Source organism: Schistocerca piceifrons, chromosome 1 (genome assembly GCF_021461385.2).
Source record: "Schistocerca piceifrons isolate TAMUIC-IGC-003096 chromosome 1, iqSchPice1.1, whole genome shotgun sequence".
Lineage (NCBI taxonomy): Eukaryota > Metazoa > Arthropoda > Insecta > Orthoptera > Acrididae > Schistocerca > Schistocerca piceifrons.
Window position 1 is genome coordinate 589032079 of NC_060138.1, and position 27557 is coordinate 589059635.

Here is a 27557-nt window from a genome sequence, read left to right on the forward strand (position 1 = left end):
TGTGGTGTATAATTCTCTTTAATTAATTCCAGTAAGGTTAAGACGGAGAAACCAATAGTAAATGATAATAATGAAAATTGCGAGCAAGTTTACGTATTTGTTTGAAAATGTATTCATGTGAACAGGAAAATTTTACTAACTGCATGGAAAAAATGCTTGAAAGCTAACAAAGACTTCAGGCTGTGGTACTCTTTCAAAATCTTTTCCTATTCTGTAGTCTGCATCGGAGCAGAAGCCAACTGTAATGTCTTTGTCCACAATCTGTTTGGGCTTTTGTTAAATTCGATTTTATGTGTCGATGTTTCGATGGTCCATATCGACAGGACTGCTTGAAATCTACCGGGTAAGGTAAAGTACACGTTTTGCTTGTTATCGATATGTATAGGTTTGTGATCGTTTTATCTAAAGATTTTTTTTTATTTTCAGACTGAAATGCAACTTTTAAACTAGGCTTCTGTGCACAACCTAATCAAAATATGAGTGAGAACGAAACGATTAGCCTTCCTGTGGGCCCACAACCGGATGTCACGTACCCTATACGAGTACTTTATTGCGGGAATTGCTCGTTGCCTATTGAGGTACGTATTGGTAAAATAGAAATTACTATCGACAACAGTAGAAACAAAATTTCTAGTAACGCAGGCAATTTTCTGCCAGTTATATAGAGGGTATGGCGATTTCTGCGGTACATATCAGCGAAAAACAATCATTTTATTTCCTTCCTTGACTACCTTAAGAATTGATGCATTTGAGCGAGATCGGGAGAAAGGAAGCTTTGTTTTCCCACACACAGTCGTGTTTACTAGAACACAGCACAGAATTAGACGGACGTGGTAATTTAATGCATCCGTGGGACAGTGACAAAAATCGTTAAATCGAATGTGTTGAAGTAAATACCGAGACATACGTTTTCCAGACAGTTCTACACACGTTTGGTTCGTAATAATGTTTCTGGTATTTAAGTAATATGGTGGTGTTAGATGCACTTGACCTAATCGTTTTTCATGTGGGGCAGACAGTGTGGATAATTTGACGGAGGCTGTCATCACCCACTTTGAGCGCAGTTATTGCATCATAGAGCTCTCTCTCTAGGATGCAGAACTGCCTTTAATTTTCATTGTCTTCCTTCACCACGTATTATTAAGTGTAATTACCTAAATATGTACTCTGTGAATGACCGGAGTTTTACAGGGGGTAGGCCTATATTTATGGGTGTTAAACCTAAAGGTTTTCCCAGTCATAGAAAGAACATGGGAAGGTTGGCTGCTTGTCTTTTGTGCCATATTCAACGCACTTTTTAACTATAAAAACTAAAAAAATCAGAAAAGCTTTCTTAGGGAACAAATATTTGTTGCATCTCATGTACATATATCATATATATGTAGAGTTCACCACTGTGTAACTCTTACCTATTTTACATAGTATGGTCTCTCTAGGATTGGTTCAGAGATATCTGAAACATTTTCTTAGTTTCTGCCCTGAAAGTTGCTTCTCAGGTGATTTATAAAAGAGTTCCCTTGAACTAAATTGCACTTATTTTTTGAGTACCTATCACTTAAAATTTTTTAATACTTCTCTTACTTTCTCTTGTTAGTAGTATAAGCCTCTGACCAATTGCACTCCCCTCCCTTGTAAATAGGCCTACTCAGTGTCCCTTGTCAATCTGATGTGACGTGGATCTCGTACAATTGAGAATTGTTAAAGTGTGGGTTATGCAAATGATTCAGACATTGAATTTCTCTTGTAGATAGACTGTTTTTCCCTATTTGCTTTACCTGTAGCTGAATAGATCAGCAGCAGGTCCTGATAGTATGCAGTTCTGCTTCGTATCTCTATACATAGTATTCTCAAATATTTGTATAACACAGACCCTGGCTGCCCTGTGGTTGAAAGATAACTTGCTTCTGTGTCTTATGCTATGCACAAATCTCTATTTCTCATCATTAGTGGCTACTTGCCAGTCTTTGGCTCAATCTGATATTTTGTCATGATGTAACTGGATGTCACTATAACATTTAGCGTAGTGAATTTCATTGTATGTAATCACATCTTTTAAGTAAAACATTCTTCTTCCAGAGTCATTACTGTATAGCAAAAACAGATGGTTGTATTACACTTGCTTGGGACACACAAGATATTATTTCAATGCCTGTTGTAGACTCCGTCCATTATAACGAGCTGCGGTGTGTCTATTGGGAGTGTTTTTATCATTTCATAAACCTTTTTATATATCCCATAGGAACATAATTTATGTAGAAGATGATGATAATGAACTTCTTAACTCCTAATCAGCTTGGTTTATTTTATCTGTGGTGCTGATGATATCATGTGAAAAGTGTAAGTTAAGTTCACATGATTGATGTTTTCAGAACATATGGTTCTTTCTATACAGAAAGTTTTGTCCCTGCTGAGACATAATGTTTGAACTCTGAAACTGTTCTAGGATTTTGCTACATGTAGACTTGAGTGGTATCTGTTGTCATATGAGTCTTCTTTGTCTGTAGATGAGTGTAACCTGTGTTCTTTTTCCAATCACTGGTAACATTTCTCTGCTAATGTGGTCTGCAGAAAATTGTTACAAAGAACAGACCTAATTCACTCAAAAATTACTTGACTGAAGCTTCATGTGTAAAGAAAAAAGTATCACAAACTAATATTAGATACAACCAAACATGACAGTAATAAATATAAGCATTTTTAAAAGGGACTGTTACACAAAACATTGACAGCATTTTAATTATTCTGGTAAATTAGCTTTATGCCAGGCTATTGAAAAGGTTATAAGTGATAGGTTAAAATGTCAGAAAACAATCAACAGCCGTGAACATGAATGTCCCCAGCAGGGGAACTTGCAGTGATGACAAAGACTTGTTCTCACAAATCTTGGTCTAGGCCTATTAACCTTCAACCACCACCATTAACTACAAAGTTGGATTATGAGAAACCAGTGCTACAATCAAAAGACGACTTGTCACCATCTGTCCTTGTTTCATATAAACTTACAGTCAGTGAGAAACTGAATGAACTTGAACTGGTTTTAAAAGACTTGCATTGTGATATTCTGTGCCTAAATGAGCACTAGCTTAAAGAACATGAATCCAGGTTGTACACTCCTGCTGGTTTTAAATTCTTAACTGCCTATTTTAGACCAGTTATGGAAAATGGAGGAGTGTCAATACTAATGAAAAGTGACCTCAAACATACAGTTAAGATTATACATCTTAAGGATTTAGTGCATGAAGGAAAAATTAAAATTGCTGCCGTTCACTTTACCGAAAGCAAGATTGTTGTAGTATCTATGTACTGTGTCCCAAAAACTGGTGCCAAAGTTATTGTCCAGTGTATAGATAATCTCTTAATGTACTTACTTAGATATAAGAATCACAAAATTTTAATATTTGGTGACATTAATATAGATGTGATTGTGCAAAATTCTAAAAGCGGATTACTGCTAGATACCCACAAATCATACAGTTACAATTGCCTTAACTGTAAGTCTACAAGGCAGAATGCCTGTCTAGATAATGTCATATCAAACATTGTCAAAGATGAGGTAGTCTTAAATGTTTTTAAACCAATGCTCTCTGACCATGACGGAATTTTCCTGAAATTAATGGCGTTCAAAAGAAATAGTGTTCAAGCAGTAGAATCCTGGATAGTGAGGCAGATAAATCCACCAAATGTAACAAACCTCACACAAAGACTTCAAATTATTGATTGGTGTAATGCTGTCGTGGAGAATGAGTCTTTAAGTGATGTTTTTGTGTATTTCTAAGATACCATTACCACTGTCTTTAATGAATATTGCCCCCTCATCATTAAACACAATAGACTAAATGCAAGGAGAAAACAGAAAAGTAATGTAACTGACTGGTATACACCTTACTTAAACAACTTCTATTAAGAATTTACTATGACAATTCTTGCTCAAATAATGAATATAGACATACATATGCCAAATTAAAAAAGCTTTACAGAAAAGTTATCATTTCTGCAAAGAAAAAGCAAATTACAACTATATTTCTCAGCCCAGTACCAGATGTAAAGCAGCATGGAAAATAATTAAAGCAGAAACAGGGTTAATTGCAGAAAATTTACCTGTTTCTCGAAGTGCAGATGAAGCAAAATAATAGTTTCATAAATTCTGGGGAATTAGCTATAACAAATGAAAGAAATTTAGAGGACAATGCAGGTAGACTTCCCAGTTTGTGGGGAAACAGACTTTCCAGTAGACCTGTCAAAATTTGGATGGAAAACTATTTATCCTAAGTTCCGGGTGATCAGAAAGTCAGTATACATTTGAAAACTGAATAAATCATGGAAAAATGTAGATAGAGAGGTAAAAATTGACACACATGCTTGGAATGACCTGGGGTTTTGTTAGAACCAAAAAAATACAAATGTTCAAAAAATGTCCAACAGATGGCGCTTCATCTTATCAGAATAGCAATAATTAGCATAACAAAGTAAGACAAAACAAAGATGATGTTATTTACAGGAAATGCTCAATACGTCCACCATCATTCCTCAACAATAGCTGTAGTCGAGGAATATTGTTGTGAACAGCACTGTAAAGCATGCCCGGAGTTATGGTGAGGCATTGGCGTTGGATGTTGTCTTTCAGCATACCTAGAGATGTTGGTCGATCACGATACACTTGCGACTTCAGGTAACCCCAAAGCCAATAATCGCATGGACTGAGAGGTCTGGGGACCTGGGAGGCCAAGCATGACAAAAGTGGCAGCTGAGCACACGATCATCACCAAACAACGCGTTCACGCGTCTAGCAATATGGGGTGGAGCGCCATCCTGCATTTTGGTTCTAATAAAACCCCATGTCATTCCAAGCATGTGTGTCAATTTTTACTTCTCTATCTACATTATTCCGTGGTTTATTAAGTTTTCAAATTTCTACTGAATTTTTGATCATCTGGTATAGACTGAATGTAGTCAAACCAATGAGCAACTCCAGAACTGAAGACATCTGTGGTTTATCTAATTTTATCATAAAGAAAATAATAGACACCTATATGCAATCCACTGTCTTACCTAATCAATAGGATGTTTACAGAAGGAACATTTCCAGACCGCCTTAAACTGACAATTGTCTTGCCCATATTCAAAAATGGAGACAGAACTTCACCCCAAAATTACAGACCCATTGCAATAGTACGTATATTATCCAAAATTATTGAAACCTTAATGAAAGTCCAGTTACATGATTTATTTATTTATTATTTTTTTTTTTTTTTAAGACTTACAACCTCCTAAATAGGACCCAATGTGGATTCTGAAATGGGCTATCAACAATAAAAGCAGTTCAGGAAATTGTACTATCAGTATTACATGGTTTTTGAAAATCACCCCTATGCAACTTTAGTAGATTTAACCAAGGCACTGTACCACACAGCATTTTAATTAAAAAACTTGAAAAATATGGAATAACTGATGGATAACTATTATTGCTGAAAACATATTTGACAAACAGAAAACAAATGGTAGTTTTAAACTCAAATAACAAATCTGACCACCTCATGGTGAAATATGGAGTCCCACAAGGGTCTGTACTGGGACCTTTCTTATTTATTGTGTATGCGAATGACCTGCCCAGCTTATTACCATATAAATCTGTAATGTATGCCGCTGACACAACTTTTATCACATCACATAGTGACGCAAATGTAGTCAAACAAATGAGCAACTCAATGATGGAAAAAGCAGCTCAGTGGTTCCAAGAAAACAGACTGTCATTAAATAGAAACAAAACTGAACACATCTCCTTTTCCCTTAGAGATATTAACAATAGACCAAATGAACCAAGACATTCAGTAAAATTGTTAGGCATATATCTAGATACAAAATTATGCCGGAATACCCACACAGAAGATCTCTGCAGTAAGTTGACAAGAGTTTTATATCTCCTTAGGAAACTTAAGGATTGTGTCACTAAGGAGTGCATGCTTATGGCATATTATGCCTTTTTCCATACTCATTTGCATTATGGAATACTTCTTTGGGGAAACTCTGCCAGGGCAAAAAATGTCTTCCTCTGGCAGAAGAAAGCCATTAGATGTATTCTCGGTTTGAGCAAATTAACTTCTTGCAGGCAGTACTTTATTGAGCACAGAATATTTGAAGTCCCCAGTCTATACATACTCAAAGCACTTACGCAAGCTAAACAGAATGCCCACATGTATGAAAGCAGGTCAGATGCGCACTCATGAAACCAGGAACAGGAACTTATTAGACATTTCTTGGACATGTTTGAGTAAAGTCCAAAATAATTTTGTACATGCTGGCAAAACATTTTTAACACATTTTCACATGGCACAAGGGAGCTGCACAAAAATAAATTAAAATGGTGGTAGAGATATGGCTGAAAGAGAAAGCATTCTATAGTACAAGTGAATTCATATATAATAACAAAATTGGATGCTCTTTTATACAATGAAAAATATGATACTCTTTTATATAACCAAAAAAAGAATGTGATTGTGAACTAAGAAAATTGTAACTTACGAAATACAACAAAATTTGTCTGTGCAACCAGTGTAACTAATTATGGATGAGTAGAAGATATGCAATATTTATGTAATATTATCTATGTATGTTAACATTTTGTATAATTTTTGTAACAAACTGTATAATTATGTAACAAATGACGATGCCTTATACAACACAACAGGTGTTTACAGGCAAATAAATTCCATTCAATTCAATTGTATGGAATTGAAAGGGTCTTCCGTCAGGTCCAGACATAATGAGTTCTAGCGATCGAAGCTGCTTTTCACCACTACTGCTTCAAATGTCACTCATCCTTGCTGTCATAAATATGTGAAATGAGTGTTTCATTCCTTGATTTTCCTTTGTGGAGGAACATTTGGAGACTGAATTTATCATTTCAGCTTTCCTTTTATTTTGTGTTTGTACCTGTCTTGACACTCTTTGAACACTGATTTTTGTGCCATTGCCAACCTTTAAGAGATGTCCAGAATAACATTTTACTGAGATTGTTACTGAAGACTTCAGGCTTTCATGAGTATCCTCATTAAAAACTTTGTTTAGACACATGTAACCTAGTAGCACGTATCATGTTTCAATTTGCTGTGCTGTGTTTAGACTAGATTCAGCACACAGTCCAACACAGGTTGTATATAAGGAAAAATGCTGAAGATAGATTCTAGGCATGAAACAAGTATGGTGGCTACATTGTGTTGTGTAGTTGCAACTTTCTCCCTCCCTCCCCCCCCCCCCCCCCCCAAAAAAAAATCACCTTCCACCTCTCATCACCTCCCCTCACCTCCCCCCACCTCCCCCTCCCACCCCCCACTACACCTGTTCACTATGTATTTCAACATACAAGTATGGAGAAGACTAGCTATGGATTAACACCACATGATAAAATGACATCTGATAGCATTGCAGGCATGTGATGCTGTAAGGAGTATATGTAAGCAGAGCAGACACAAATGGAGACTGATCGTAATATGATACGGGCCACAAATGGGGAAATCCAATGACATAAGTAACTTTGATAAAGAGAAAGTTGTTACAGGTTGGTGTCTGAGAACAAGCATCTTGGGAAAGATAAAGCTGGTCAGGTAGCCACATGCTACTTTCATGAGCATCTAGTGGTTGAAGGTTAGTGAAACCATGAGTTGATGACACTGTGTTAGACTTCCAAGCCTCATCACAGAGAACAGAAGTCAAAGGCTTGCTCATTCTGCAAAGCAAAATAGGCTGCCTGGGTATGTAGGACTGCAGTGTGCAGTTCTGGTGCAAGCAAAAGTGTTCAAAAGTACTTCATTCACCACACAATGAACATGGTACTCAGCAGCAGACAACCCCTACATATGATCATGTGGACCAATTGACATCAGTTAAGGTAGCAATGGGCACAGCAGTAATGAGATTGGACTGCAGATTTATTGAAGCTTGTTGCCCATCAGGATTATTCATGTTTTTTGTTAGACCAGGTAATACCTGATACTCTGTCACCGAGATTGAGGGCTGCCTTAAACATGAACCTTGCCACAAACACAGGCTGGTGTGGACAATTTTGTGGTACGAGGGACAATACCACACCTATGCTTACTGTCAAAAGTATGATCATATGGTGTGTCAAGTTGAATTTGTGACTGGATTGAGGACTTATTGGTAGGGGGGACTCAGCATGTTACCTTGGATGGAGAGTCATTGTCAGATACATAGAAGCATGTTTGGGTATGCCCCTGGGATGTGTGGTGGGGCCCTTGCTGTTCATGTTGTATGTTAATGACCTTGTGGACACAACAGTAAACTCACACTTTTTGCAGATGACAGTTGTCTATAGTGAAGTACTATCTGAAAGAAGGCACATAAATTTTCTATTAGTTGTTGATAAGATTTCAGAGTGGTGCAAAGATTGAAAAATTGCTTGAAATGTTCAGAAATGTGAAACTATACACATCTCAAAATGAAAAGCATAGTATCCTTTGACTATCTTATAAATGAGTCACTTATGGAGTCAGCAAACTTGTATAAATAACTGGGTGTGACACTTTGTAGGGACATGATCACATAGGCTCATTTGTGGGTAAAGCAGGTAGTAGATTTTGGTTTTTTGGTAGAACACTGGGGAAATGCAATCATTCTACAAAGGAGATTGCTTTCATATCACCAATTTGACCCATTCTGGAAAACTGCCCAACTGTGTGGTACCTGTGCCAAGTAGAACTAACAAGGGATTTTGGCCTAATAACTGGTACAGTGGGAGTATCTTCTACCATGTACTTCAGTGATTTGCAGAGGGACCTGTGGTAGCAGTACATGATGCCATGACAGCTGTGTACTGTGTGAACATTGTTGTGGGCCATCTGCATCCCTTTTGGCTTAATACCTTCCACCACGGTAACTATTCATATTACAAAACTGGAATGTCGCTGGTTTGAGGAACGTGATAGTGAACTTATATTAATGTGTTGGGTACCAAATTTGCGTTACCTGGACCCAATGGATCTTTCATGCTATCGGGTGTCAGCTCTGTGCCCTGAGACTCCTGGCCAATAATTTATAGGAATTGCCTGAACTGTCCATAGGCATATAGTAACACATACCTCTGAAAATCTACCAAGGCCTTCTCTTTGTTGTTCTGTGCCACCCAGAATTGCTACTATTATGCAGGTGGGTGTAATGGTTTGCCTCATCAGAGTATTTGTACGTTGGTTTTTGTAGGGTTGTTAGTAGCTTGTCACAAAGAAATTGCTTTAACTGACTGACAGTTTACCGAAAGATATGAATAGTGTTACACCTATTGTTGTGTGTAGCCTATAGCCATAAGATGTACATGGATGAACACTGTCAAAGTATTTTGTAAGCATGCGTGTATGCATGTTAAGTGGTTAGTGTTCTGCCAAAACATCTTATAGTGTATTCTTTGAAAACATATATGTATAGATGAGTCATTCCATGTCAAATCAACACACTTTTAAATAAAAATTTTACCTCACCCTCTTAGATTTTGCTGGAAGTTGGTATACTTATAGTGGGTGCTGAAACTTTACCTCGAACCATTCCCGAAATATGGTCATGTAAACTTTCCAAAAACTGGCCAAAAATGTGTGACCGGACTTTTTTAAATTGCCCTAGGAGCTGCCGTAATTGAGCTAGAGAACTGGGAAAGGTGTCATTTTGCATGCTCTTTCCACTGATAAACAAAAACATAGCTTCTAATTAATAACCTTTTTCAAAATGGCAATTAATATTTTGATTTAATTTTTTTACAAAAAGTACATAATTGAAAATTTTCAAAATATTTCCATAACTACTTCATACTGTTGTAAATCACATGGCAAAATATAAATGTGGGATGATGATGGGTTCATTGTCCAGACTCTTTGTTTTTCACTAACAGCCCTAGTTTGACCAAACTGACCTTTAAGGTAGTACGTCAGTAGAGGATCGTATACATAGGGCTTGATGTCTGTACAATAATTCAGAGACTGGAACCATTGTTGAGATGATGTAGTCTGCATTGTTACCTTCTAAGGCTTTGTGTGCCTACGGCATTATTGTGCACTGTGGTTTTAGTGCAAATCAATTGTTACCTCTATGTTGACCAGTTTGTATCTATTATATTTAATAGTTCATTTTCAAGTAAATCTATACATTGAAAGACAGTTTATAAGTGGTTTTTATATAAATATGGAACCAAGTAAAAAGTGCAGTGCTGTAAGAGTGCAGTGTTGTAATCCATTGAAGAAGTCAAATCATTTTATTAGACAGAAAAAAACTGAGAAATGTCGCAACATGGATGCCCAAATTATTTCCTCAAATACCAAGTGGTGCCAAAATTTTTGATAAATGTAGGAAAGATGTAACCAAATTGAAAAATACACCAGAGCCCATCAGTGATGAAAGTGTTGAAGAAGAATCTTCTGGATCAGAGATAATCATCAGAGACCAAGACCCTGACTTCACTCCAACTTCAGTAGCAGTTAAAACATTTAACACAACACTTCAAGAACTATGTGAGTCCCCAAATGACAAGAGAAAAACTAACATCTAGGCATTACACCAAATCAAAAGTGAAGAAAATCTCATCAATGACACGTAAACTTTTTGTTGCTCCTGAAACTTCTTCGTCAGATACTGATACTGATGAATCCATTCTTGAAAATCTTAAAAGAAACTTTAAAAATTCTATAAGTAGAGCAAAAAAAACTAATGATTCTTAAAAGTTTACCTGAAAAGTGGAGTGTCAGGAAAATGAGGGAATTTAATGCTCCTAATTACATTGTTCGGCAGTCCAAAAAAATTTTGAAAGAGAGAGGATTCATGGAAGGTCCAAACCCAAAACCAGGGAAGAGTTTACCAACAGAAACTGTCAAAACTGTACATTCATTTTATGAAAATGATGAAGTTATCAGGGCAATGCCAGGAATTAAAGATTGTGTGACAATTAATTGTACAGAAACCAGATGGCAGTTATAAGAGTCAAGGGGCATGAAAGGGAAGCAGTGGTTGGGAAAGGAGTGAGACAGGGTTGTAGCCTCTCCCCGATGTTATTCAATCTGTATATTGAGCAAGCAGTAAAGGAAACAAAAGAAAGATTTGGAGTAGGTATTAAAATCCATGGAGAAGAAATAAAAACTTTGAGGTTCGCCGATGACATTGTAATTCTGTCAGAGACAGCAAAGGACTTCGAAGAGCAGTTGAACGGAATGGACAGTGTCTTGAAAAGAGGGTATAAGATGAACATCAACAAAAGCAAAACGAGGATAATGGAATGTAGTCGAATTAAGTCGGGTGATGCTGAGGGAATTACATTAGGAAATGAAACACTTAAAGTAGTAAAGGAGTTTTGCTATTTGGGGAGCAAAATAACTGATGATGGTCGAAGTAGAGAGGATATAAAATGTAGACTGGCAATGGCAAGGAAATAGTTTCTGAAGAAGAGAAATTTGTTAACATCGAGTATAGATTTAAGTGTCAGGAAGTCGTTTCTGAAAGTATTTGTATGGAGTGTAGCCATGTATGGAAGTGAAACATGGACGATAACCAGTTTGGACAAGGAGAGAATAGAAGCTTTCGAAATGTGGTGCTACAGAAGAATGCTGAAGATTAGGTGGGTAGATCACGTAACTAATGAGGAGGTATTGAATAGGATTGGGGAGAAGAGAAGTTTGTGGCACAACTTGACTAGAAGAAGGGATCTGTTGGTAGGACATGTTTTGAGGCATCAAGGGATCACAAATTTAGCATTGGAGGGCAGTGTGGAGGGTAAAAATCGCAGAGGGAGACCAAGAGATGAATACACTAAGCAGATTCAGAAGGATGTATGTTGCAGTAGGTACTGGGAGGTGAAGAAGCTTGCACAGGATAGAGTAGCATGGAGAGCTGCATCAAACCAGTCTCAGGACTGAAGGCCACAACAACAACAACAACAATGTGACAATTATAGAAACAAGTGGAAATAAAACAAAAACATCAAAAAGATTTATGTTGTGTAACCTTAAAGAAGCTTACAAACATTTTAAGGACATTTTTCCTAACATAAAAATAGGTTTCTCTAAATTTGTTGAGTTGAGACCAAAACATTGTGTATTAGCTGGCCACAGTGGCACGAACACTGCCTGCGTGTGCACAACTCACCAAAACATAAAATTAATGAGAGAAAATGCCAAACTAAATACAGTAACAAACAGCAGCTTAAACAATTATAAGCAGTGCATTGCAAAAATGCTTTGCAACCCATCATCAGTTAATTGCAACATGGGAAATTGTGAATACTGCCCAGGAGAAACTGTCATACGTAAAATTTTAAGACTCTTTTCATGAAAACTTAATTGAACAAGTTCAGTTCCGATAGTGGGTGTCAGTTGACCAATGTTATCTGGAAATTGTTCAGAAAACTTCTGAAGAATTTATAGATTTATTTTGTAGTAAGATGTTGACTTTGATTCGGCATGACTTCATTGCCAAGCAACAACGAACATTCCTCAACTCCACAAGAGAAAACCTTATGGAATCTGAATTTGTTGTCATATGTGATTTTTCAGAAAATTATAGTATAGTTCTACAGGATAAAGCTCAGAGTTTCCACTGGACAAGACAACAGATTACCATTCATCCTTTTGTTATATATTACAAACAGGAAGACAAAATTGAGCATATGAGCTTTTTCATTGTTTCTCATTGCCTGGAGCACAATACAACTGCGATTTACACCTTTCAAAAGAAGCTAATTTCATATCTAACAAATTTCAAAAGATGTACTATTATTCTGACGGTTCTGCCGCTCAGTGTAAAAATAAGAAAAACTTCCTGAACCTTTGCCTTCGTGAGGAAGACTTCAACATAAAAGCTGAGTGGCACTTTTCAGCCATAGCACATGGGAAAGGGCCTTGTGATGGAGTAGGGGTTTCAGCAAAGAGACTGGCAGCTCGTGCAAGTTTGCAAAGGCCATACCAAAATCAGATCCAAACCGCACGAGAGCTATTTGAGTGGGCGGTAGATAATATCACAAATGTTGATTTTGCATATTCCACTCAAGAAGACTATGCTGCTTCAGAAATATTCTTAAAATGCCGACTTGAAGAGGCATTGACAATCAAAGGAACACAGCAATTTCACGCTTTCATTCACAACACTAACATCAAAATTAATAGGCAAATACTTCTCAGGTGATATGCAGAGTTGGGAGAGGGAAGTAACTACATCACCAGACAAACTAAAGTTACAAGATGTATCAGGCTATGTCACCACTGTATATGGCAGAAACTGGTGGCTTGGGTACATTTTAGAAAAAAACGAAGAACTTGATGAAGTGAAAATAGCTTTTCTTCATCCATGTGGACCAGCTAAGTCATTCTCTTATCCTGCACATGCAGATGTCCTGTGGGTGTCAGTTGTGGATGTTCTCACAAAAGTGAATCCATTTACCACGACAGGGAGAACATACATTCTTAATGAAAGTGATGTAAACCAAACCCAGTCAGCTTTATTAAAATGTAATATGTGAAGTTCCAAGACAATTTATTGGGAAACTGCTTTCAACTCAAAACTTAATTTTTGTCTCAGGTTAGTGTTAATGTATATTTTATAGAAAGTTGTTTCAAAATTATTGTTAGTACCTATTGTGTTAAATTTAGCTATGTACAGATGCCTGTTGCTCAAAAACAAGCATTACGTATTTAATTTGTTTAATAGATCCATTTCAAACATCATGAACCAGAACTATTATGTAAATACTTGTACTTATTCATACTTTATTTCAGTTTGTAGTTAAATGCTCAATTTCTTGTTTTTGTTATATCGGTTAATATACTGTTAGTGAAGTTGTATGAAATTAAAATAAGCAATCAACTTAATTATAAAATATGCTGATTAGTTTTGGTTTAATAAGGTGATGTTTTGATATTTCTAATACTTTTTTTACTTACCTTTCAGTATATTTTAAAGAAATTCCTGTTTGTTAAACGTCAATTTGGTCAAACTAGGGCCGTTAGCGAAAAACAAGAGTTTGGAATAATTTTTTTTAACAATGAACCCATCATCATCCCAGATTTATATTTTGCCATGTGATTTACAATAGTATGAAGTAGTTATGGAAATATTTTGAAAATTTTCAATTATGTACTTTTTCTAAAAAATTAAAATTAAATCAAAATATTAATTAGTATTTTGAACATTTTCAATTATGTACTTTTTCTAAAAAATTAAAATTAAATCAAAATATTAATTAGTATTTTGAAAAAGGTTATTAATTAGAAGCTATGTTTTGTTGTATATCCCTGGAAAGAGCATGCAAAATGCTGCAGAATGACACCTTTCCCAGTTCTCTAGCTCAATTAGGCCAGCTCCTAGGACAATTTAAAAAAAGTCAGTTCACACATTTTTGGCTGGTTTTTGAAAAGTTTACATAGCCATATTTTAGGAATGGTTTGAGATAAAAAATTGAAATTTTGTATTTTTCTTAGTCTCAGTGCCCTCTATAAGTATACCAACTTTCAGCAAAATCTAAGAGGGTGAGGTAAAATAGGTGAGTTGATTTGACGTGGAATGACTCAGATGAAAATTCTACCACTATGTGGTGGGAGGAGAGAAAACACACAAAAGATATGGAAATGGACATGCTTGTGGTTCCACTTGCTCCTTCTGGTATAAGGGTTGAGGGGAAAGAGAGAGGGGTGAAGGAAAAGGACTGGCAAGATTTAGGAAATGGGGAAAATTATGGAAAAGTCACCCAGAACATGGGGTAAAGAGAGACTTCCTGGATGGGGTGAGAAGGAAATATCCTTTGTAATAAAAAGGAAAGTTCAAGTTATAAAATTAAGTACACAGATATAGATTACCTTCAGGCAGATTATCTCCCAATACAGCTTCTAGAAAAAAATAAATAACAGCTTTTGAAGTAGTGGGTATCTACTTCAAGGAGAAAAGAGGAATTCGGGGAAGGTGTACAGTCGGACACGTGTCTCCCCAAAGACAAAGACCCAACTGTATGGAAATGAAAAGGGGACAGGGGGCAATTATGAGAAAACTTACATTCCTTCAATGAATTTTGAATGGTATTTCTTCATATTACTGCTTTTAGGCATAAGAGTGATGCATAATAACTGTTAAATGACAATTATTATCATCATCTGCAAGGAATCTGTTGCCACAGTGTGCTATATCCCACACACACTACCATAAGATGTGGTCATACCATGTTTTCTACAGTTGCTTCTGACTGTATGCATGATGATGAATTGAGGCAACCCAATCTGGTGTTGACTGAATTGTAATAAGGATCTCTCCCTCACTTTCCTTTATAAGATTTAAGTTCAGAAACCTAGTTGTTTATAGTACTGGTTGAATGTGTGTATTCTGTGCCAAGAAGTTTGCTCTAGTATATTCTCATCATTCTGTATAATGTAGGGAGTGACACAATTTCTTTCTTTACATTAATCTAGCTGCACGTTGGAACAATAGCAGGGTTCAGAATGTTTGACAAACACCTAGCCTAGGATGGGTACGGGAATAATGCTATTTAGGAGTGATTGCTAAGTTACATATTTTTGAAAACAAATTTCTTTCTTGCACTGAAGTGACAATAGAGAAGTGAAAATAAATAAATAAATAAATTGGCATTCGACACAAAGGAAGAAGGCTTTTATTCCATTATGTTCCAAATCTAGTTTAATTTAATCCTGCTCAGTTTCATTTTTACTGTAATACAGCCCATTGTTATTCACTGTATGTCAATACAGGATGTGGAAGAATGTTTTCTGGGGAAAAGGTTGTCAGCTGTCTCATCTCTGTTTCTACCTGCTGTACCGTATATTTTGTGAGGTCCACCCTTGGGGGGGGGGGGGGGGGGGACCTTTCTCCAGAGGAAGTCCTTGTTCTTAGCTCTGTTTCCTCCCATTGATTGGGCTTAATGTGTAATAGTTTGTAACTCCTTTTTCGTATTAGTGTCCTAAGGCTCTGACATGGATGCATATGACCTTAGTGGTTTTTCCACCCTAAAACAAAAGAAAACCAAATGTATTTTGCAAACTTCACTGATAGCTATACGAGGAGATCTGAACTTGAATTAAACCTGTGTGTGACACTTTCAAGCAGATGTTTAGACTTGTCATTCCATGTGGTGGAATGGGACATTTGCATGACATTGTAATATTTCTCACATTAGAAAATTGAAACTGAAAGAGGAATTCTTTTTGTGCCCACAAAATTACATAAGCCTAAACATAATTTTACTAAAATAAAATTATAGAAATGTTATTCAGTATTATGTCAATAAATAAAAAAAGTACATGTACAGGATGGGACATGGATAAGATATAAAATCAATTTGTTGTAACAGTATAAAAATTCCGTAAAAATACACCCAACTTTATTCAGAAATTTTTGGTGATTGCTAAATCGAATCTGCTGTCATAAATTTTTTATCATCATCTGTTATTGTACTTTTAAAATTATTTCTTCAAGTCATGGACTGTGACTAATATAAAACAATTTCATTTTTTGAACATGAATGAGTATACAGATTTTAAAGTTCAAAGAAAATACATCAACCTGTGAAATATTGTTGGTGTCCAGGCCAGGGAATGAAAAGATTTGTCAAAAATTTGAACAATATTGGACCTTGGTACTTGTGCAGTATTATATGTTTTACACACACATTTATTTGCCTGTGCTGTACTTTCTAAAGGACGTCACTTGTTGTTCACCATCTACTGTTAGAACTTCTCCTACGATTTGCTTAACTGACTTTTTGGTTGCAAATTTAACAATAATAATAATGTTGCAATTTTCCCAGAAACAGAGTTAAATTCAATAACGTTTTTGGCAAAGGAGTGTGCCAGATACTGAATGGATATCAGCTATAGCTGCATCAAATAAAGACTTCAGCTGACCAACTTGAGTCTTAGAACAAAATGTCGTCCCAGTTAATTCCACACAACGCCCCCCCCCCCCCTTTTTTTTCTAATAAATATTACACATTACTTAAGATGCAAACGTTTTGACTTTCTGTCTTGTATGGCAACTTTTTAAGCATGTTAAGAGTAACTAGAAGTTAGAAAATAGAGAAAATCAATCACCGCATGCATAGAACACGTGTATTCTGAAAACTGTGTTCACGAAATTGCTTTCTTATTAACAGATACTTACGTTTGTCAGTAAAGGCTTCAGTGAGACCCTCGGTATATTTTGAGAGCAACTTCTCCCTATTTGCTTCATCTAGTCCTACTCAACCCAACAAGCCACCTTCCTAGATGTTGACCTCCACATCAAAAGACGGCTACATCAGTACCTCTGTCCATATCAAACCTACTAACTGCTAGCAATACCTCTACTTTGACAGCTGCCACCCATTCCATACCAAGAAGTCCCTTCCATACAGCCTAGCCACCCGTGGTCATCGCATCTGCAGTGATGAGCAGTTCCTCTCAAAATATATCGAGGGTCTCACTGAAGCCTTCACTGACTGTAATTATCCTCCCATCCTTGTACAAAAACAAATCTTCCATGCCTTATCTTTCCAGTCTGTCAACTTAGAGCGTCGAGGTGTGCATTTCATCCGGCGCGTTCATCAGGGTCTGAGGGATAATCGGGATGCTACTGGTGCCTTCATCTTGGCCTTCGAGGGTGATACATTAGCGGAGAAGGTCAAGGTGATGGTCTACTGCTGTGATGTCAAACCTTATATCCCTCCCCCAATGCGGTGCTTCAAGTTCTGGAAGTTTGGCCATATGTCTTCCCGCTGTACTTCCATCCTCACATGTCGAGATTGCGGACACCCATCACATCCCTATACTCCATGTGCTCCGCCTCCCACCTATGTCAACTGTGGAGAGCATCATTCACCTTGCTCGCCGACTGCAGGATCTTACTGAAAGAGCGAAAAATCATGGAATATAAGACCCTGGACCGACTGACCTATAGTGAGGCTAAGAGGCAAATATGACCGAATACATCATGTGAGAATGACATCTTCATACACTCCTGGAAATGGAAAAAAGAACACATTGACACCGGTGTGTCAGACCCACCATACTTGCTCCGGACACTGCGAGAGGGCTGTACAAGCAATGATCACACGCACGGCACAGCGGACACACCAGGAACCGCGGTGTTGGCCGTCGAATGGCGCTAGCTGCGCAGCATTTGTGCACCACCGCCGTCAGTGTCAGCCAGTTTGCCGTGGCATACGGAGCTCCATCGCAGTCTTTAACGCTGGTAGCATGCCGCGACAGCGTGGACGTGAACCGTATGTGCAGTTGACGGACTTTGAGCGAGGGCATATAGTTGGCATGCGGGAGGCCGGGTGGACGTACCGCCGAATTGCTCAACACGTGGGGCGTGAGGTCTCCACAGTACATCGATGTTGTCGCCAGTGGTCGGCGGAAGGTGCACATGCCCGTCGACCTGGGACCGGACCGCAGCGATGCACGGATGCACGCCAAGACCGTAGGATCCTACGCAGTGCCGTAGGGGACCGCATCGCCACTTCCCAGCAAATTAGGGACACTGTTGCTCCTGGGGTATCGGCGAGGACCATTCGCAACCGTCTCCATGAAGCTGGGCTACGGTCCCGCACACCGTTAGGCCGTCTTCCGCTCACGCCCCAACATCGTGCAGCCCGCCTCCAGTGGTGTCGCGACAGGCGTGAATGGAGGGACGAATGGAGACGTGTCGTCTTCAGCGATGAGAGTCGCTTCTGCCTTGGTGCCAATGATGGTCGTATGCGTGTTTGGCGCCGTGCAGGTGAGCGCCACAATCAGGACTGCATACGACCGAGGCACACAGGGCCAACACCCGGCATCATGGTGTGGGGAGCGATCTCCTACACTGGCCGTACACCACTGGTGATCGTCGAGGGGACACTGAATAGTGCACGGTACATCCAAACCGTCATCGAACCCATCGTTCTACCATTCCTAGACCGGCAAGGGAACTTGCTGTTCCAACAGGACAATGCACGTCCGCATGTATCCCGTGCCACCCAATGTGCTCCAGAAGGTGTAAGTCAACTACCCTGGCCAGCAAGATCTCCGGATCTGTCCCCCATTGAGCATGTTTGGGACTGGATGAAGCGTCGTCTCACGCGGTCTGCACGTCCAGCACGAACGCTGGTCCAACTGAGGCGCCAGGTGGAAATGGCATGGCAAGCCGTTCCACAGGACTACATCCAGCATCTCTACGATCGTCTCCATGGGAGAATAGCAGCCTGCATTGCTGCGAAAGGTGGATATACACTGTACTAGTGCCGACATTGTGCATGCTCTGTTGCCTGTGTCTATGTGCCTGTGGTTCTGTCAGTGTGATCATGTGATGTATCTGACCCCAAGAATGTGTCAATAAAGTTTCCCCTTCCTGGGACAATGAATTCACGGTGTTCTTATTTCAATTTCCAGGAGTGTACACCGCCGCTACAACAACCATGCTAGCCCCATCAGTTCCGAGAATTCCAGCCAGATCGACGAGCCGTACAACTCCACATGCCCCCTTGCCGGTGGGGGGGGGGGGGGGGTCTCTACCCACCCTGTTGCTCTTGCATCACCTACCTTGGGAGCAACACCCACCCACCCATCGAGGACATCCATCTCCGCTTCTAAGCCAGAGAGTTGTCCAACTTCTTCAGCTAGTCTCGCTTGCAAGGGGTCGGTCCCTTCCCAGGTTTCCACAAGCGGGAAGGATGATGCCCGACAGTGGCATAAGTGCCAACAAGTGACTGGTCATAGGGCTTACGTGATCCTCCTCCGTCCCGGAGACTGAATTGGTGAAACCCAAGGTTCAGTGAGAGAAGGCCAAGAGAAAGACCTCTAAGGCCAAAGAACTTGAGGTGGCACCCACCCCACCGCACCCTTCGAGCTCTGCGTCTGAGGATGAGGTGGAGATCCTGGCATCCGCTGAGGACCTTGATCTCGCCGGTCCCTCAGACACCATGGATATCACTTGCACAGGTGCTCAATTGGTGGCAGCAGGTGACCCAGCAGCATAATCTGCCTCCCCAGTCCCTTCACGCCTTTCTCAGCCGTGGACAATGTCATCCTCCAGTGGAACTGCAGCGGTTTCTTCCACCATCTAGCTGAGCTCCGACAACTTCTCAGCCTTCACCCTTTCCTCTGCATTGCTCTTCAAGAAACTTGGTTTCCGGCAGTGCGAACCCCCACCCTTTGTGGCTATCGGGGTTGTTATAGGAACCGGGCAGCTTATGAAAGGGTATCTGGTGGTGTCTGCATCTACATCCTTCACTCCCTTCACAGCGAGTCTGTCCCTCTACAAACACCTTTAGAGGTTGTCGCTGTTCGGGTGTGGAAGCCACATACTGTAACTGTCTGCAGTCTGTATCTTCCACCAGATGGTGGTGTCCCACAACATGTCCTGGCTGCGCTGCTAGCCCAATTGCTGCACCCTTTTCTGTTACTGGGCGACTTCAATGCCCATAACCCTCAGTGGGGTGGATCAGTGGCAACAGGCCAAGGCGCCACCATTGAGCATGTATTGGCCCAGCTCGACCTTTCACTTTTGAATGATGATGCCTTCACACATTTCAGTGTGGCGCGTGGCATGTACTCAGCCAACGACGTTTTGATCTGCAGCCCTAGCCTCTTACCGTCTGTCCAATGGCGTGTGAACGACAATTTGTGAGGTAGTGATCACTTTACGATCTTTCTGTCACTGCCACAGCCCTACTCTTCTGGGCGCCCCTGCAGATGGGCTATGAATAAGGCTGCCTGGGACTTGTTCTCCTGCGTTGCCACTATTGAGCCTCTTTCCAATGACGGCATTGATGCGGTGGTTCACTCCGTCACCAATGGCATCATTACTGCCGCAGAATCTGCCATTCCCTGTTCTTCTGGGTCCCCTCAGCGGAGGACTGTGCCTTGGTGGTCGCTTGAGATTGCTGAGGCGATTAAAGATCGCCGGCAGGCGCTCCAGCATCACAAGTGACATCCCTCAATAGAACACCTCATTGCCTTTAAACGGCTGCTTGTGCAGGCCCACCGCCTTATTCGCCAACACAAGCAGGAGTACTGGGAACGGTATGTCTCCACCATTGGGCTCCATATCTCTCCGTCACAGGTTTGGGCCAAGATTAGGCTCCTCTATGGCTATCCGATCCCTGTCAGTGTCCCCGCGCTCTCACTGAATGGAGCAATTTGTACTGACTCAGACATAATTGCAAACTGCTTAGTAGACCATTTTGCTTTGTTCCGCTTCTGTGAATTACCCACTGGCCTTCCGCTCCATTAAAGAGGGGTTGGAACGTCAGAGTCTTTCATTTCACACCCGCCATCCTGAATCCTACAATGTTCCATTCAGTGAATGGGAACTCCACAGTGCCCTAGCCACTTGCCCTGATACAGCTCCTGGGCCAGATCGCATCCACTGTCACATGCTGAAACACCTCTCACTGGACTGCCAGCGACACCTCCTCGACCTTTACAACCGTATGTGGGTCGAGGGTGAGTTTCCGTCGCAATGATGGGAAAGCATTGTTATCCCTGTTTCGAAACCTGGTAAGAACCCATTGGAGGTGGACAGCTACCGCCCCATTAGCCTCACCAACATTCTTTGCAAGTTGCTCGAACACATGGTGAGTTGGGTACTCGAGTCTCGGGGCCTTCTGGCTCTGTCTGAGGGTGGGTTCCATAAAGACTGCTCTGCTGCCGACAATCTGGTGAGCCTGGAGTCAGTCATCCCTACGGCCTTTGCCCGCCGTCAGCACCTCATCGCTGTCTTTTTTGACATGCGGAAGGCATACGAAATGACATGTCGTCATCACATCCTCTCTGCGCTTCATGGTAGGGGTCTTCAGGGACCGCTGCCGATTTTCTTATGAAATTTTCTGTCGCATCGTACCTTCTGCATGCAAGTCGTGGCCTCCCATAGTTCCCCCTGAGTTCAGGAGAACGGGGTACCACAGTACCACAGGGTCTATCTTAGGTGTCTGTATGTTTTTAATTGCAATTAACGGTGTCGCTGTGGCGGTGGGAACATCTGGCTCAGCTTCCTTGTATGCTGACGTCTTCTGCCTCTACTATAGCTCCATTGGTATTGTAGCTGCTGAACGTCATCTGCAGGGCGCTATCCCCAAGGCACAGTCTTGGGCTGTAGCGCATGGCTTCCAGTTTTCGGCTGCCAAGACCTGCGTTATGCATTTCTGCCGGCGACGCAGGGTTCACCCTGAGCCGCGGCTTTATCTTGCCAGCAAACTTCTTGCTGTGGTGGAGACACATCATTTTTTGGGTATGGTTTTTGATGCCCGGTTGACTTGACTCCCACTTATTCGGCAGCTTAAACAGATGTGTTGGCGGCATCTTAATGCTCTGTGATGCTTGAGCCACACCAGCTGGCACGCTGACCGATCTACCCTCTTATGGTTGTACCAGGCATTAATCCAGTCCCGTCTGGATTATGGGAGCCTGGCTTATGGTTCAGCATCCCCTTCTGCGTTGCAGTTGCTGGACCCAATCCTTCACAGCGGGATCCGACTTGCCATTGGTGCCCTCCGGACCAGCCCTGTGAACAGCGTACTTGTGGAGGCAGGTGTCCCTCCACTGCAGTTACGACGCCAACGTTTACTGGCCGCTTATGCTAGACATGTTTGTAGCTTGCCCGGGCATCCTAATCATCGTCTCCTGTTCCTTCAGTCAGCCGTCCATATCCCAGAACGTTGGCTCTGGTCGGGTTGTACGATCACGGTCCGCGTCGGAGAGCTTCTCTCTGGGCTTGGGGTTTTCCCTCTTCCACCTCCTTTCCGGGGCCCACCTGCGTACACCCCCGTGGTGTGTGCCTCACCCTTGCCTTCGGCTCGAATTGGCACAGGGCCTGAAGGACTCAGTCCCTCTGGAGGCCTTCCGTCGCCGCTTTCTTTCCATGCTCTGGCGTTGTTTACACTGATGGTTCGATGGTTGCTGGTCATGTCGGTTATGCTCTCACTCTAGGGGACCATTACGAACAACACTCATTGCTGGCTGGCTGCAGCGTTTTCACTGCTGAGTTGGTCGCCATCTTACGTGCCTTGAGAGTATATCCGCTCCTGATCATGAGAGTCCTTCATTATCTGTAGCGACTCCCTGAGCGAGTTACAAGCTATCGACCAGTGTTTCCCTCACTCTCGTCTGGTGATGGCTGTCCAGGAGTCCCTCCATACTCTTGCCCGTTGCGGCCACTCTGTGTTCTTTGTTTGGACCCCTGGTCATGTTGGCATGCTGGGCATTGAACATGTTGACCACCTGGCCAAACAGGCCACCAGTGGTCCAACTCTGGACATTGGCCTCCTGGAGACTTATTTGCGAGCTGTCTTACGCCGCAAAGTTTTCGTGCTTTGGGATGCTGAATGGCGCTATCTGACCACACCTAATAAACTTCGTGCTGTCAAGGAGACAATGACTGTGTGGCGGTCATCCATGCGAGCCATTCGCAGGGACTCGGCTGTCCTTTGTCAGCTCTGCATTGGCCACACCCGGCTGATGCACAGATATTTACTGAGCCGTGAGGACCTGCCCCTCTGTCGCTGCGGTGCGGTTTCGACGGAGGTCCACATTTTCTTGGCCTGTCCACTTTGGCTGTGCTCAGACAGACATTTGCACTGCCTGATACGCTCCTTGCCCTTTTAACAGATGACATTGCCATGGCAGGCTTAGTTTTGCGTTTTATTCAGGCAGGGGGTTTTTATCACTTAATCTGAGTGTTCGTAATTTTTTTGTTATGAGTCTGGCCTTTAGCCTACGATTTTAGACTGGGTTATTTTTTAGTGTGTTTCTAGGTGGTTGGATTTTCCTTTATTGTCTCTGTGGTCGGCCAACCACTGTCACACTCTGTGATTTTAATTCCTTTTGTCTGGTCTGTCTGCGTCTTTCTTGTCCTATGTCATCTGTTGTCATGTCCATAGTTCGTTTTTATTCTGTGCAGTGTTTGAAGTTATGAAAAAGGGACCGATGACCAAAGCAGTCTGGTCCCTTTAAGCCCACAAACCAACCAACCAACCATTTTGGCCTTGTGACCATAAGCAGAAAGTGCGACAGGCAGTATTGTATCCTAATCTCTGTGTGATGTCAGTATACATAGAGAGCATATCTGCCAATGTCTTATTAAAGCCTTCTGTGATCGTGAGCAATTGTCATTCCGTTTGTGATGTTGCAACGTAAAATTATTTCTGACACTAGTCTCGACTGGAAAACTTTTTCAACAATCAGACATCACACAGGGTTTTCTGTGCCTCAAAATGGTGTCTTTAATCACTGCAGAATATTATCCACCAATTGTCAACTTCAGGAACGTCCGTAAGAGTTTGATTCCAGTTTGGTCGAATGGTGCTGCTGCAGGTGGCATTGGTGCCAGATGCCCCGAGTATGAGTTTCTGTCATTGGCATTTGTTACAGTGATTGACATTCTGTCTAACAGATCTGTAGAGACCTGACCAGTGTTACCTGCCTCAGATTGTGTATAAAGTCTTAAAAAATCCTAGGTGATCATACGCTGAAGCGTTGTGGAACTGCTCCAGGATAACTGGTCGTAGGTGAGTTGGGGTGTCAAGTAACTGTTTCTGCCCCATAAGATCATAGTTCTTCTTACACACAGTGTTTCAAAAAAGGACTTTATGACTTTAAAAATTGAGCTTCTCCTCATTGTTCTTCAATCACTGCTAGGCTGTGCTGTCCAAGTAAAAGTACACATTTGTGAACACATCCCAGCTGTTGCGTTTGATGAGTATGTAGAACCCTTTCAGCCATTTCATTGGGCCCCAACCAGTGTCTCCAGATGCTTTAACTGCAGCTGACTTACTGCTGTTATGGATTACATAGGTCATGTCAATATTTGGACTGTGTACTGTTTCTATTCCATTTCCTGCTTGTATAGGTGACATATTTTACATTACCTCATTGGAGTCACAGTGATATATCCAGTGTTGCCACCAAACAATGTTGCACATCATAGCCAGAGTCAGATCAAAATCCAAAACAGTGAAGTAAAACACATGGTATTGAATGCAAATTAATTACGGACACCAACACACGGACAGAACAGAACTGCAATCCTGGACAAAGAGTGCAGCTATTTATACAGAGATTTAGTATTCCACAAGATGCCAGCCAGCGATTCTGTCTGCTAAACAACATTGCATGCAGCATAGCTCATGGAAATATGAACAGTATAACAACCGATGCACTGGATAATATGATTTCAAATCTGTAAATAATTTCCCAGACACCTTGATAACGCTATACTGATTTCTCATCTTAGTACAAATGTTAAAATATTAATGCATTTCTTTTAATTTTAGGAATTGAGATGACGTAATTATAAAAGTACTTAATGTCACTTATTCTTGACAGCAACCATGGAAGCATTGACAGACTGTGCTTATCTTTGTTTTATTTGCATTCCATTTTTCTAGTAGGCAGGTCCTATTTAACTAGTGTTATCTGAGGGCCTCCAACATTACACAGAAATCCTCAAGACTCACAAGGATACTTTAAAATGTGATAAAATAATATATCCAGTGAAAAATGTATGAAAGAACTTCAGTATTCTCATGGTAACTGAATTTATATCAAGGTGTCTTGTATATTGACCGGCTGATACTTTTCCATTCCCTAAGTTTTTTAGAGCTGTCACAATAACAAACTATTAACACCTTAAGTAATTTCTATAGAGTTAAAAATTTGGTAAACACATGCTGTAAATTTGTGCTTAATAAAAGAATAAATAATTTAAAGTTATGCTGTATGCACTGTACGTTGTTGTTTCATTCATCATCTTTCTGAAGTATACAGTTGATCAGAATTGTGTGGATAATTCATATTTTGGAACAGTTTTGTCTTGTGGCCTCATGTTTCTAAGACTAGGGAAAGGAATTACTTCTTCAAAGTGTGTTATTAAATTGCCTTCGTGAAACGGTGCAAGTGTACATTGTGTTCTCTCAAGGTATCTCAACTTGGTCGATTAATGGTGCACTGTTGTGTTTCGAGCTGAAGAATCAACAACTTGAGTGAACATTTGAAAGCACATAGTAAATTGTGCATTACTTCAGCCCTTTACGCATGGGAAGGAGGGAGTATATGCAACACTAGTATATTTCACAATAATTATGTGTTTGCATTTTTTCACATATTTAAAAATTTGGTGACAGAAGTCAGAGCAGTGTGTGTGTGTGTGTGTGTGTGTGTGTGTGTGTGTGTGTGTGTGTGTGTGTGCGTGTGTGTGTTTTAAAGAAATTCTAATACAAAATAACACACAAAACAGTACCCCACTCCCTCCTAAACCATCAGGTATTGTGTTGTGCTTAGATTTATTAGAATTGCTTGGCAGTAGCTTGGATGCAAACCCAGTAAATTAATTGTCTTTCCTTTTTCAGTATTGTGAATACTATCCTGAATATGAAAAATGCAAACAGTGGTTGGAGCGCAACATGCCATCAGAATTTGAAAAAGTGCTTAAGTTAGGTGAGTTCTGTATAACTTGTGCATTAAAATCTAACATGACTGAGAAAGAAGTAAGCTACAAAATACAGGGTGTTTCAGGAAGAATAGTAAATACTGTAGGAAGTGGTATATAGTCAAATGGCATTAAAAATGCCATATAACATGTGTCCAATTTTTATTGAATACAGAGATGTAGCTGTTAGTATGTAACCCAGACAAACTTAAAGCAAAGGCAAATCAGGATATTCAGTTGATTTTTAAAAAATTTCACCAACTACTTCATTGCAGTTTTGACATCTCTTGATAACACCACCTGTAGCTCTCATGAGGTCATCTTCGTGTTCTTTTATGAGGGCTGCACTGATCATAATTCAAATGATTAAATTGGCTCTGGTTGTTAATTCTTCTTTATGGCACACTGGCAAAAATCCAAAGGGGTGAGATCCAGGGACCTCGGTGGCCAAGAAACGTGCCCGTAGCTATTGACCCATCTTTTCGGTAATGTTAAGTTTAGATGATGTCACCCGATGACTACAATGTGCAGAAGTCCCATCATGCTGGATGAACATACACATTCTTGTAGCCGAAAGAATCTCTCCCAATAAAGCTGGAAGCCCATTTTCAAGAAAGTGTAGATAACGGGGTTCTGTAAGACGATGCAGTAACACAACAGGCCCAATCAACTGGTTGTCTATAAAACCACAACACACATTTACAGAGAAGCATTCTTGGAAATGTGTCTCCACAGCAGTATGTGGGTTTTCTTCGACCACTGATGTGAATTAAGAGTGTTATTGATGCCATCACAAGTGAAAGTGGCTTCATCAGTGAAGAGTAAAAATGGGATTACTTGGCAGTTTTCAAGTATCCAATGACAAAATTCCAATTGTCTATCCTCATCTCCTGGCTAAAGGTGCTGAATGAGTTGTAAATTATATGGATGGAACCTGTGCATACGTAATGTTCGCCATACTCTTGTATGTGGGGCACAGATACATCCAGAAATTCTGGGAGTGCTTGTTGAAGGACTACATTCTACCGACTGAATAATGTCTTCTACTTCATCCACAGTCTGTTCATTTACACTTTCATAAGCAATGTGACTGCTGGGCATTGTACCAGTCTCACACAGTGTATTAAACGCATAAG

At 40.7% G+C, this 27557-nt stretch overlaps 1 protein-coding gene across 3 annotated transcripts in view; it reads left to right on the forward strand.

Annotated features, from left to right (window-relative positions):
- The first annotated feature begins 245 nt into the window (after positions 1-245).
- The window catches only part of LOC124802962 (density-regulated protein homolog), a 47035-nt gene continuing 19723 nt past the window's right edge, over positions 246-27557 (forward strand). The window contains exons 1-3 of one of the 3 annotated variants that reach the window (XM_047264065.1): positions 246-348; positions 427-578; positions 26342-26429. In XM_047264065.1, coding sequence (XP_047120021.1) covers positions 477-578; positions 26342-26429 — 190 coding nt within the window. In that variant the 5' untranslated portion in view covers positions 246-348; positions 427-476. The remainder of the gene's footprint in view (positions 349-426; positions 579-26341; positions 26430-27557) is intronic. The other 2 variants (XM_047264057.1, XM_047264073.1) reach the window with 2 other exon arrangements.